This window comes from Scyliorhinus torazame, chromosome 3 (genome assembly GCF_047496885.1).
Source record: "Scyliorhinus torazame isolate Kashiwa2021f chromosome 3, sScyTor2.1, whole genome shotgun sequence".
Classification (NCBI taxonomy): domain Eukaryota; kingdom Metazoa; phylum Chordata; class Chondrichthyes; order Carcharhiniformes; family Scyliorhinidae; genus Scyliorhinus; species Scyliorhinus torazame.
This window is the reverse complement of record NC_092709.1, coordinates 109,682,895-109,697,307: the sequence shown is the minus strand read 5'-3', so window position 1 is coordinate 109,697,307 and position 14,413 is coordinate 109,682,895. Positions and strand designations below refer to the sequence as shown.

At 40.5% G+C, this 14,413-nt stretch overlaps 1 protein-coding gene across 5 annotated transcripts in view; it reads right to left on the bottom strand.

The window, feature by feature from the left end:
* slc10a7 (solute carrier family 10 member 7) overlaps positions 1-14,413 on the bottom strand; it is a 449,575-nt gene that overhangs the window by 299,604 nt on the left and 135,558 nt on the right. For all 5 annotated transcript variants that reach the window (XM_072496107.1, XM_072496108.1, XM_072496104.1 and 2 more), the window contains one exon: positions 9,459-9,497. In XM_072496107.1, the coding sequence (XP_072352208.1) occupies positions 9,459-9,497 (39 nt within the window). The remainder of the gene's footprint in view (positions 1-9,458; positions 9,498-14,413) is intronic.

Here is a 14,413-nt window from a genome sequence, read left to right as displayed (position 1 = left end):
CATCTTCTGGTTGATGAAACATATGTGCTCAATCAGATCCATTTGTAGACACTACTTAACACAAACATACCAGTTGACAAATGGAAATGGGGATTATTTTGAACTCGCCTCAATCAGTGTAAAAAAGTGACTTTTCTAAAAGCATTGTTGCACCTGAAACAACAAGAATGAATAATTTAAATCCCTGAAACTTTACACATAAGAGTAGATCAAGCATGCTACTGGCATTTTCACTTCAAATTTGTTTCGTCTTTAGTCAGTTTGCTTCATCTACATTTCTAACACCTGTTTCAGACAGTTTTCAACCGCATAGCCAAGTACAGTGCATTTCTTTTACCTTAATCTATCAATATCTTTCTACAAGAAATGTATGACTCATGGGAGAATTATCTACCAAGTAAAAATGATTACGTATTCAAAACTGTCAGCATCTGAAAGTAAAGTCACTTGATGGGAGGCCCCTTTTTAAAATAAAGGTAAAAGTATTTGAATTGAGTAGAAATAAAAATATTTTTGATCTTACTTATTCTGATGGTATATATTGTAATTGGGAAGCTTTACCAATATTTTTCAATCAGCAAAATAATAGATTAAATGGTAAAATAGATGTTACATTGTTTCATTTCACACAAGTATAAAAATCAGTGAATATCTGTGGAGAGAACAGCGAAGCGTTTTTTAAAATAAATTTAGAGTATCCAATTATATCTTTTCCAATTAAGGGGCAATTTAGCATGGCCAATCCACCTAGCCTGCACATCTTTGAGTTGTGGAGGTGAAACCCACGCAGACACCGGGAGAATGTGCAAACTCCAGACAAACAGTGACCCAGGGCCGGGATCGAGCCTGGGTCCTCAGCACCGTAGGCAGCAGTGCTAACCTCTGTGCACCGTGCCGCCTTTGAGAACAACTAAGTTAACGTTTCATGGTTGAACACCTGATCAGAACTTAAACATTTTCTCCAAAGGGAGTGACCGGCCTGCTGTTTTCAGCATATGTTTGGTTTTGCTCAAGATATCTATTGCCTGCAGTTTCATTTAACTTTTACAAATAGGACTCAGGAGATCATGTCTTACAGATTGAATTTTTCAGGGCGGTGACTAGGTGTGTATGTGAGTGTAGTGCAGATGATGTAGTCCATATGGACTTCAGTAAAGCTTTTGACAAGGTCTCACATGGGAGACTTGTCAAGAAGGTAAGAGCCCTTCATGGATCCAGGACAATTTGGCAAATTGGATCCGAAATTGGCTTAGTGGCAGGAGGGTCATGGTCAAAGGTTGTTTATCTTACTGGAAGCCTGTGCCCAGTGGTGCTCCACAGGGATCGGTCCCGAGTCCCTTGCTGCTTGTAGTGTACATTAATGATCTGGATGTGAATGAGGGAGGTATGATAAATAAGTTTGCAGATGACGCAAAAATAGTGGGGAGGAAATCCTTAGATTACAGGACAATATAGATGGGCAGCACAGTGACAAATGGAATTTAACCCCAAAAAGCAGTGCAAGGTAGCACAGTGGTTAGCACTGCTGTTTCACAGTGCCGGGGCCTGGGTTTAATTCCTGGCTTTGGTCACTGTCTGCGCATTCTCCCCATGTCTGCGTGGGTTTCCTCCGGGTGCTCCAGTTTCCTCCCACAAGTCCCAAAAAGACATGCTGTTAGGTGAATTGGACATTCTCAGAAAGGCAGACAGCATTTTCAGAGACCTTCACACCCAGGCTTTGCCCTCTTCCAGACCCTTCCATCAGGCAGAAGTCTGAAGAACCCCACATCCAGACAGCTTCTTCCCCACAGCTACTAGACTCCTCAAAGACTCTCCCTTGGACTGATCTGTTCCCTGTAAGAACACTATTCACGACGCCCTATGCTGCTCTTGTTTGGCCTTGTTCTGCACTGTAACCGATCACTATTTGTTGATGCACCACTGTCAATGTACTCTGTTGATTATTCTTTTGTCTACTATGTACGTACCCTTGGCCGCAGAAAAATACTTTTCACTGTACTTAGGTACACATGACAATAAATATCAATCAATCATTTAAGAAATATTTAGATGAGCACTTGAAATGCCATAGCATACAAGACTAAGTGCTGGAAAATGGGATTAGAGTAGATAGGTGATTGATCGCCAGCGCAGACATAATGGGCCTCGGGGCCTCTTTCCATGCTGTAAAAACTTCAGTGACTCTACGAGCAGGAGTACGACATTCAGATAGATGCTAAGATACTGTTTACAGAAGCTGCTTTTACCAATTCGCTCCAGCCATTCATTTTAATTACCTCCATCTACTTTAGCTGAACTTGTGTCCAGTACTAAGCTTTTCTGTTGTCAGGTTTCTTATATTTCCATTGCATTTGCTCAGTAATAGCATGCTCCACAAAAGGATTTATGGAATATTTATTCATTTATAGTAATCATCAGAGCCAAGAATTCAACCGTGTTCAAACCAGGGATAATCAGGAACTGGTGTGGGACAAGTAGGCGGCATATAAATTACTTAGAATATACAACACAAAACCAAGTCAACCTGATCCAAGTGGATATTTAAGCTCAACAGAAGATTCCTGCCATTCCATTTCATCTAACCCCATCAGCATAACCTTCCATTCCTTTCTCCTTTGTGTTAATCTAGCTTCCCCTTAAATGCAATTACCTTAACTATTCCTTGTGACCATGATTACCAGATTCTAACTACTCTCTGAATAAACAGGTTTCCCCGTGTTAGATATACACAGAGCGACCACAAGGAAGTGATGATGAAAGCAACAAAAGTTTTAATCACATGGTAAACTACAATATACAACTCCACTCCCCGTAGGGTCTCCCACCTCAACTCACATCAACGTTGGAGTTTTTATGTCTGGTTGGTTTCCCTTGTTAAGGGAAAGCCCCGCCCCCTTAACGGGAAAACACAATTTCATCGGAGGTCACGGGGAACCTGACAGTTCACACCCCATGACTCTTGCGAGGATTACAACACCCTGAATCTTAAATACCTCCATTAGGTCACCCTGAGCCTTCTCTGTTCTATAGATTACACTGCGCTAGATTAGGGAATGAGTTTCAGATCCAATATATATGCTGCAAAAATGTTTAATACATACATTATAGATAGGAATCAGTGGAGGGAGGGGTAAAAGCAACCATGAGTGAGCTGTGGCAGTTTGAGTTCTGCTATGGTTCTTCCTTTGACCTGCTGAACATATTCTTGGAATGTAGGTAGTCATACCTGTTCGAGCCTCTTGTCTGGTTCTGTACCCTGATCACCTGACCCCCTCCTCCAGCCTACTTGGTCTTCCCTGGTTCCGAGTTTCCTTACCCTTCCTCCTTACCCTGATCAACCCTGGTTCTGGATTCCAATCTCCCAGCGAAACCTGCTCTGCCATCTTCCTCGAACTTCCTTGATTCCAGACTCTGATCTACCCTGCTCCCTGCTGTAGTCTGGTGCTTAAGATATTCCTGCCCAATAGCCTGCCAATGCTCAGAAAAATGGTACTCAGGACCTATGTTTTTCGTTGTTTTGGGTTACCAAACTCAAACCATCCGTCCCGCTCTCTCCCCAGCCTCCAAGTTAATATTCAGCGACATTACCAAATAATACATAACTTACACAAACAAAAATCCGAACTGGCATATTTCTGATTTGATCTGACAAACACATTCTTGGAATGTAGGCACTGATATCTGCTCTTGACCAGTTAGATCAATTAACTATAATCTAATTACCTTTGCTGATAAATGTTGTTCAACAGTTTCTAGTCCCACATAACATTTAAAAATTTCCTAGGAAGAGATATTTTCATGTCTGTTCATCTTCTAAAATTTTCACTTTAGATTTGTACATAGCAATTTTGCACTCTTGCATTGCAGAAACCATCAAATGTGAAGAGGCTTTCTGCATTCTGCTAAAATAGGTCACAAAAGAATTATCAGAACTGCCTACCCAGACAAATCAGTTCCACAGTGACAATGTCCCTAATGATTTGAATTATTAATAAGGAATGTGTCCCCAACATGCCATGCTGCTTTTCTTTTTTCTTTTCAGCATATAAAATATCAGTCTGATGACATCATCAAGCCCAGAATGAGGTTTTAATTGACAACCTTAGTGAGGAAGCTGTTGTGGATTTTTTGCAGATGAAGCTAGTAGGAAGAAACAACAGGACCAGAGCTAGCCTCAATAGGTACATTTAAAAAAAAAACTATTTTTATTTATGGGATGTGGGCATCTTATACAGTATCAAATCCATTACAATTCTCCCTCTCATACGGTGTCATACGGACTCGAAACATTAACTTTGTTTCCCTCTCCACAGATGCTGCCAGGCCTGCTGATTTTATCCAGCATTTTCTGTGTCTATTACACTCACATATTTGGTCATCACACGTGATTAGATAGGCTGGCACTGGGTGAAGAGCAAATAACTAGTGGGCAGGTGGAGATAAGACAGGCAAAGACACCTGTGGGCTGTTTGTTTTGGTCTCCACATTTAAGAAAGAATGTACTTGCATTGGTTGCAGAACAGCAAACTGTCATGATATTCAGGTAAACATCATAGCACATACATACTGATGGACAGACCAATCAACACAAACACAACACCACAGCCAATCACAGGCAAGAGCATACACAGTACAAAACAGGGAACACAACACTTCCTGAGCATTCCAGCAGGAGACAGGTCAGGGCACAGAGCTCATAGCAAGCCACTCAGGCATCCACCATGTGCTCAGTGCCACTACAAGATAGTATTAGGAAAAGGTCCACAGATTCTAGGGTTATGATCAAACCTCAGTAACCAGTTTACCACTGGAAATAAATGTTAGCAATAAAACTGAGTTGTACCAGTCGCAACCGTGTTGGTTCGTCTGTGTAGCAGAGTACCCAACACATCACAAACATTCATTAAATTGGTCCCTGGAATGAGGTGGAAATGTCACAAAATGTGAGGAAGAGTAAATTGGGCTTATAGTCTCTGCAGTTTGGATGAATGAGAGGTGATCTCTTTGCAACTACAAAATTCTGAAAGGGCTTGATAGGGTGAAGGCTGAGAGATTGGTTCCGTTGGTCAGGGCATCTAAAACACAAGGGGCACCGTCTCAGGATAAGAGGCCAATCATTTTGGACTGAGATGAAAGTTGAGAATCTTTGGAATTCTCTATCCCAAAGGGTAGAGACTTTCTGCAGGAAAAATCAGAATTAATATTTTGCTAAAGATGTTTCCAAAGAGTCATGTTAAAAGGACAATGGAGCACTGGACTGAACAGGAAATGTTAATGGTAGTTAAAGATAAAATAAAGCCACCTGACTAAAAAAATGCATCAAAAGTATGAGCTAAATGCTGCAAAACAGTTAGCAACAATACTCAAAATTAATGATGAAAATGAGGGAAAACATGCTTTGAAAGAGAGTGGAAAAGCGGAGTCCAGTGCAGACACTATAGAGCTGCAAGGAAGGATGTATTAACAGGAAAAGATAGAGTAGATAAAGATAAACTTATTTCCAATGGTTGGAGATTCTAAAACTAGGGGGCATATATTTTAAAAATTAAGTCCAAACCGTTCAGGAGAGATTTAGGAAGTACTTCTTCACGCAAAGGGTGATTGAGCTTTGGAACACTCTCCCACAAACAGCAGTTGAAGCTAGAACAATTGTTAATTTTAAATCTGAAATAGAGAGATTTTTGTTAAGTAAAGGCATTAAGGGGATATGGGCCAAAGGCAGGATTATGGAATGAGGCCACAGATCAGCCATGACTTCATTGAATGGTGGGACAGGCTCGAGGGGCTGAATGGCCTATTCCTGTTTTTATGTTCCTGTGTAAAACGAAAAGCTAATCAATCATTCTTGTCACAACAAAATTAAACAAAATTTGAACATAGCGCGACGAAGAAAAGCAAAAAGAAATCTAGAAAATTTATGAACTGAATAAAAAGGAATAATAATAATCTTTTATTGTCACAAGTATGAAGTTACTGTGAAAAGCCACTATTAAGTTTTCTTAGCTGCACATCAACTTAACCTTAATGAAGTTCTTTAAGCTAAAGAAGATTTTACACGACAGAAAAATGAACAGCTGCACAAAAGAAGGCAGTGTTAAACTTGCATCTTCTGGATAAGAAAATCAAAGGGTTAAATCAGGGTCAAAGCTATGAATGATTCTAAAGTTAAACAGGATGAGAGGAGATCAATAGTTATGAAGGACAACTCAGATGTTTGGTTGAAAGTCACCACCGCCCTCAACATTTTGCTTCTGGATCCTTCCAGGGCTGTTCCAGACATATCTAGGATCTCAGTCAGCCACCAACAAATACACAAGACAAGTGATTGATAACATGTTTGCCATGGCTGGTAATTGTGTGAACAAAAGAAGTGTGTGCTCAGCTCTGGTTGGCTTCCCACAAGTGCAAGTTGCGACTGACCACATGGCAATCCGGGCATCCCCAAAACAAACAGGGGTTCTTGTCAGCGCCAAAGGTTTCTACTCCATAATTTGCAGTTGGCGTGTAACCTCTAGAAGATCTTTATGCAGGTGTCTGCAAGGTTCACAAGCAGCTGCCGTGGCACTTTCATCCTGTGATAATCTAATCTCCTTGGACCTGGATGCAGACTTAAGAGGTGGCTCCCAGGGGAAGGAATCCTCACTGCAAATTTCACTCATGTCATCCGTCAGAAACCTGACCAAAGAAGCGTAAACAGTGCTACAACGAATGCCATATTACCACCAGTTGTGTAATTGAACAGGCCATCAGCATACTGAAGATGCTTTTTAGGAGCCTAGACAGATCAAGAGGCGCCCTTCTGTGAACTGAACGAAAATTAATATTAAGCTTCCTTCGCTGAATATTCACATAACCTTATCCATCCGCCATGCAGGGGAACAACTGGGTAACAGTGAGCTCAATATTATTAAAATCAACAAGCTCAGCCTGTAAAATGGGCATAGCATCAAATTTCTTGGCCAATACTTCCAGGCTTTTCTCTTTGAAACGTTTCCATCCTCACAGCAAGGAAGGTATTAATACTGATGATGCTCACTATCACCATCTCAAGGGCAATTAAGGATGTACAATAAATGCTGGCTTCGCCAGCGACATCCACATCACTTGAACAAAAAAAAAAGGTTTTGTCTATTATAATGGAATAAACATCCACAAATATTCCAAATGTATTATAATTTTAAAAATTTGTTGGCGTAACAATTACTTTAAAACTAGTTTCATCATTACATAGTAATTCATTTCATTCTAATTTTTTTTAGAAACATATCTTAAGAATAAACCAAATGAAGTAACTATAGAAAAACTTGAAACACCATCTATTAAAAAAGAGCTGATGATAAAACACCTTCTTCCTCCCTGATCTTTGCTCAGAGTCCGCAGAGTAGCACAGGAGTTTAGTCTGTGGAATAATCAGGCTCCTCAAGCAAAACGCCTCATTTATTTGTTCCAGATTTAAACATCTCTCCTAAGTCCTAATATAGAGAAAGATGAAATTCTGAGACACTTGATGCATACTTTTTTCTCTCTTTTTTCAAATCTTGCAAAATTGAATGTAATGGCACCATACAAATGAGTCTCTCATAATAGTCTCTACAATATTTTAATGTAACAAATGGGAGTGGTACAAAGTTGCTACACCTTCTACGGTACGATCCCAATCTAAAGTTATCTCACACAATTTAAGAAATAAAATCTGTTATCTTGTTATTATTTGGATCAGGTGTTTTTTTCAACTAGAATAAAGAAAACCATTACCCTAAAAATCAACCCGATTCTGCCCAACAAAATAAATTTGAGTTACTGGCTATCACGGTAATTAAATTCATGTCACAAATTTGCAAGAAAAATGGACTAGTATGTTTCACATCTACACAATTCAATAGACAAACAGTGCAAACACGGCCTATTTGAAGCTGACATTCATTGGAACAAATTTTGGGAGGAAACATCAGTTTAATCACTACCAATTAAACCGATAATTTTAAACCATAGTTTGCTCAGGACTCACCTTTACAGCTAATGTACTAGCTATTAAAATACTTTGTTCTAGTTACTGGTCAAAAACATTTGGCAAACATTCTTATACTGTCACAGTTGCATCTGAGAGTATCAGTGATTAAGCCTGAGTTTCTTGTTTATATATTTAGTGATCTCCATCTAAAATAATCAGTGATTATGAAAACATTCACAACAGAAACAAAATTTCCATTAATGCAACAGTTAGAAAAATATTACACACCATGCGTGAAGGTTCTACCTTCCATAACTTGGAAGTATAAGGATACAAGCAGATTTGATTAGGTAACCATTCAGTAGACTATAATTGATCTGCCATCAAATATTATTAAGGCACATCAAAGAGAGAAATCAAATCATTTATTCTAATCTACTTTATTGTAAAACAGCATGTGTAAAATGAAGGGGAGGGGATAATGAAATTATGTTTCAGCAATTCTCTGTGGCACAATGCAAAGAAACCAGAGTCTGAAATTTATGCAAATTGTATTCATCTATCAAATATAACTAGGGCATTTACATTAAAAATGTTCTGTTTTACAGCAATGAAACATCAGTACGCATAAAGGTTTGTATGATATTTGTCTCGACTTTTTCTTAAGCAAAGAACTTCTAATCCTAGTTGATAAGTGGAAAGTAAAAACAACACATACGAACACACACACAAGCAATAGATTGAGCTATCATTTCCTGTTGTATCTGTGGGTCATGATTTATCTTCCAAATATCAATCCCTCAATGTTCAGTAACGAACATTTGATGAACCTCATAAAAATAATCTATATGTTGACACATGCTTCTATTCAATTTCACCTATAATGAATTGCCATTCCATCTAAAAAGCAATTTCTAAAGACTTTGAAATTTAGTTAAAAGGTTCAATATAACAAGATTATGGAAAGGTACCCTTTACATTATAAAGGGTAACCTGTGAGATATTTCAGAATTGCATTCCAGTAAACATTAATAGCCAGAAGAAAGCTATGCCTTATTATGCTGTTAGAATAGTTTCAACACCTGTAATACAGTAATCTAAATTTTGCCACTGCAGCATTCATTTAAAGTGACATAATTAGGAGGGGCAGGCAAACGATTAAAGTTTGAAGATTACCATGAAGAATACTAATAAAATGTTTGCAGAAAGGGTCTTGAATTATTTTAATCTGATTATAATTTAAAGAATGCCCATATGCAATTTTGAAAATCTTCCCCTATTCATTAATGCAATTAGTACAAAATGCAAAGAAAAATGAACCAAAATTTAAAACAGAATATATCTTGTGAAATATACCTTTAATAATATGGAAACCAGTCAATAAAATCCATTGCTGTGCGTTTGTTCGTTTTAGAAATAACTCAGTAATAAATAATAAAACATTAAAATTTAACCAAGCTTATAAGTTAAATATTTTAATGTTGTCATTTAATACTTCCACTCTTACCAGAAAACTTCCAAAAGCAGAATTGAAGATAGCAGCTGCCTGTAAAACAAGATTGGATTTTGTGATTATTGCTTTTATCATTTGATACTGCTAAATGACATTTGTAGTATTTTAACTTGTCAAATAGAGCAAATGCTTATATCATACTAAAATTAACCCAGTAAACACAGATACAATACTGTAATCATATTATTTTTGACACTGACAATCAGACAGAAAGAACCATAGGACAGGACAGTACTACGACATGAGCAATTACTGTACCCAAAAAATTTCAAATCCTTCCAATGAAACCATTGCAACAAAATAACAACTAATATTGAACATATGCCGCAAGTCTTAAAAAAGATGCAGAGACTAAACAAACCAAGTATGTGAACCTCACAGTCAAGGAATACACAGTACCACTGTAATGACGACAACATGCCCTGCAGATCCATTGTGGTCCCTCGAATCCAGAGAGGTGAAAGCTATGCCAGCTCCACCGAGAAATTAAATAAAATACAGCCAACATTCGCATTATTTAAATGCAAAACATTATAAACAATAAAAGATGCCAAACGGTACAAGAAAGTTTAAATCCGAACAAATTCTAAGCTATATTTAAAAGACAAAGCCAAAGCTACACACTGCTTCAATAGAGGAAATGATAAGACTGAATAGATAATACGATCTCTAGCTCTAGAGTATTAGCTTTCTTATTCATAATTAATTCAAGAACATTGATAATTTCATTAGACTTTTCCAGACTTATCAATAAATGATTGCAATAGACCACAGCTCCACTGTGCCTTAAATATCACAGTAACCACAGACACATAACCTCTGCTCACTGTCAAGGATGTGACATATGGCAATTCCTACCACATAGGGACAATCTCAATATCTTGATAAAGATGTAGTGAATTGAAAAATATTGCAGTTTCATTTGTTATTCACTGTCCCAGATAAATGTGTCATCAAAAGCATATTTTCTTAATTTCTACAAAGAGATCACATGGATAAGAGACAACTGTGCATTTCACACTAGCACCACAAAGCAGGAAACTACTATATACATGAAAGATCCAACTTTTAACAAGGTGATGTATAAAATCTCAATGAATATCAAGGAACTCTGGCACTTAATTTGTTTTTTAATAACATTTTTTGCAGAATTAAATATCTCATAGTAAAGGATCTTTTAGGAAAGAGTGGTCATAACAATGGAATTTCACATTTAGCTTGACAGTGAGAAAAGTGAAATAAAGGCAAAAAGATATAAAGGCAGAGTTGGCTCAGTGGAATGAGTAAATTGATTAAAAGAGAAGATAACAGAGAAGTGGTACAGATATTTGAGGCATTTCATAACTCCCAACATACATATTCATAGAATTTACAGAATCATAGAATTTAGAGTGCAGAAGGAGGCCATTCAGCCCATCGAGTCCGCACTGGCCCTTGGAAAGAGCACCCCACCTAAGCCCATACCTCCACCCCATCCCCATAACCCAGCAACCCCACCCAACCTTTTTGGACACTAAGGGCAATTTAGCATGGCCAATCCACCTAACCTGCACATCTTTGGACAGGGGGAAGAAACCCGTGCACCCGGAGGAAACCCACGCAGATACAGGGAGAAAGTTCAAACTCCGCACAGACAGTGACCCAAGCCGGGAATCAAACCTGGGATCCTGGAGCTGTGAAGCAACTGTGCTGCCGTTCCCCCCCCCCCCCCCCATTCCTTTGATGAAGAAAGACGCTTTCAGAAGTATGCGCCATCTGTGGCTATCAAATTAAGTTAAGGAGGCATCACTTGAAAGAAATGACGTACAAATGCGGAGATTAGTGGTCGGCCAGAAGATTGGAATGTTTTAGAAACCTGCAAAATATGTCCAAAATAATAGAGAGAAATTGGACTATTAGAGAAAACTAGCAATAAATATAAAAGCAGCAAGTAAAAGCTTGTACAAGTATATAATGTCATGACGCATGCTGGTGTTATCTGCAAGCATATCCCAACTTGGAACACCGATTCATGGGGGTGTATAGTTTTGTTCTGTTTCGGTGTGAGGAGATAAGTGAAACCCCAGTGAGAATAAATAGCCCAGTTGGCATGTAACAATTATTAAAGATTATTTATTGAAGACAAATACACGCAAACAGGTCTTTTCTACTCTCACATAATTAAGATATATGAGCTACGAAACACACAGTTTACATGGAACGTACCCTTTGTTACAAAATATATCTATGATACCGGAACACTCTAAGACTTCCCCTATTCCCCAAACAACATCCAGATTGAATAACCAGCTATAGTTACTACATAGTACAGGGCTGATACTTAAATCTGGGACTGGCTTTTTTTCTTGTCCAGTGAAGGTTTTCTGCACTGCCTTGGCTCGAAATCTTAGAAGCTTGTTTATTGTAAACTTGGCTTTCAGACTTGGTGGCTGAAAATTGGTCTGTTCGCTTTTGGAGACTGCTAGATGGTGACTGCCTCTCCTGGCTTCTCAGAGTCTGGGCAATTATATATTTGTTGTTCTTTGATTATGCCTTCTGTGTATGCAGCTATCCGCCCCTATCAACTTCCTTGACTATACATTAACATACGTATATCTCATGGACCTTCCCATTCATCCATGATTTGTTTCTCTTTCATAAGCTAGTCAAGCTTGATTATTATCTAAACTGCCATTCTAAACCCATTCCCGGGGGAGACACATACCAATCAAGGATGTTTGAATACTGTCTACTGCTGTCTCCAGACAGGCTCATGACAATAAGAAGGAACAAGAGTAGCTGAAGTGAACATTTGTCCCTCAAGAGGGTGAGACTGGGGAATTAATAATGGGAAATGAATAAATGGTGGAGGCTTTGAACAAGTATCTTGCATCTGTCCTCACAGTAGAAGACACAGAAAGTATCCCAAGAACAGCAGAAAATTTGGAGTCAAAAAGGAAGGGAGGACTTAAAACAATTACTATCACTAGAAGAAAAATAATGGGAAAACTAATGGAACTTAAGGCTGACAAGTCCCCTCGACCTGACATCTTAAAAGAAATGGCTGCAGAGACAGTGGATGGAATTTTTCCAAAAAATGCAGTGTCAATCTTGGTGCAAAAAACTGGTGCGATTCCTGCTAGCCCCGACAGCACGATTCGGATCACACTTTTGAGGCACTTTGAGAAAAATTATTTTCCCCATGTGAAAAACACCATGCCTGAGGTGTGAAGCATCTGATTTGCCCACCCCAGGGCTCATCTGACAACTTTAATCAAGGGGGCTCTGCATTTAAATGGCTCCACAGCACTTTTTCTCATCCAAGCCAAGAGCTTGGTGACGAGGAAGCCTGCGCCATGATTCACGGAGGGGCCCTCACCTGTATGCTGGATGCTATGGAAGAGATGTAGGCAACAATATAGTCTCGGGCTGGTAAGAGACCCTCCAGCAACACAATGTACCCCACCTGGGAGATGGTCTCAGCAGTGGGCAATGCCAGCAGCCTTCACAAGAGGACAGAGGTGTAATGTTGCAAGGAGATGAACGACCTACTCCGTTCTGTAAGGGTAAGTGCTCCCTATATTCTCCCTGCACTCAATCTTGCCGTCAACCTTCGGAATGTCATCTGAACCCCACATGCTGTCACATAGCAGGGACCAGCACCTGACCTCCCGCAAGCACGCTCACACCCCAGCACTCTTCCTCAGAACCCCTCCCTGCTTATGTGCAGTGCCACATATGTCATGTATCATCAACATCTGACCCCCCCCCCCCCCACAGGCAGCCAGCTCACATCATCCCCATTTGTGTTCCTGCAGGAACAGCTTGCCCACAACCGCTGCCCCGACTTGTTTTGAGGAGAAAGCCCAGCAGCACGCAGGGAAGGAGCTGGTGCTGCCCAGTGCTGAGCGCGAGTGAGCCTGCGTGAGGAGCCACCCCACACGTTCATCCAGATGACCAATATCAAGTGAGTTGTGTGTGTCCCAGACCACTGACCCAGCCATGTACTAATCCATGTTCCTTTCCTTGCAGGAAGATCGCCCGATCAGCCAGACCCGTCCACCAGCAGTGTCCACCGCCCACCCTCGTCATGAGCCTAGACGAGATGTCGAAGGACAACAAAAAAGCATTACGGCTATCTGGTGAGTACCACATTGGTTCTGATGCACATCAAGTGGAGGCAGGGATCGAACAGTCAGAGGTCTGCTGGATACCAGGACTCACATGTGTCCCAGCCAGGTGCCGTGCATCTGGACACATTCATCCCTCAGCTTGAGATGCAAAGGCAGAGCTGGGAATCGAGAAAGGGATATCTGCACCACACTGCAGCTAAAGGCTGAATGGAGGAGTCCCAAAGCCTTCTGTCACAGCAGATGGTGCTGGCAATATGCGGAACCCAGGCCAACACTGCAAAGGTGGTGTCTGCCGTGGAAAGCCTGGGCTCAAGGTCAGATCCATGGTGGTGGAACTTCAAAGCATGGCTCAATCCCTGAGGACTTCAACTGGATGGTTCAGACAATGGTAGGTCTCCAGGACTGGCAGTGCCAGATGAAGTTAAGGCATCGGGAGCTCACTGGAGCTGCCCGTCCATCCCATGGAGAAACCCAGGAGCCCACAAGCACCAGGAGGGATGGGATCTACTAGGGGAGATCTGGTAAGTGCCCAGCCAATTTGAATCCCCCTCCCCCTGTTTTCTGAGACAGGCGCAAGCAGATAGAACTGGGTGAGGCTACAACACCAGCACCACTCCAAAGCAGGCCGGGCTCTCCAATGCTCGGCACTCCAGATGACGTCCACCAAGGGCGCAGAAGGCAGCCCAGGGCGTCGGAGGCAGCCCAGGGCATGGAAGGCAGCAGGGCATGGAAGGCAGCAGGGCATGGAAGGCAGCAGGGCATGGAAGGCAGCAGGGCGCCTCCACCTCTGATGTTCATCCTGGGAACATACCTAGACATAATGGGAGGGTTCGCAAG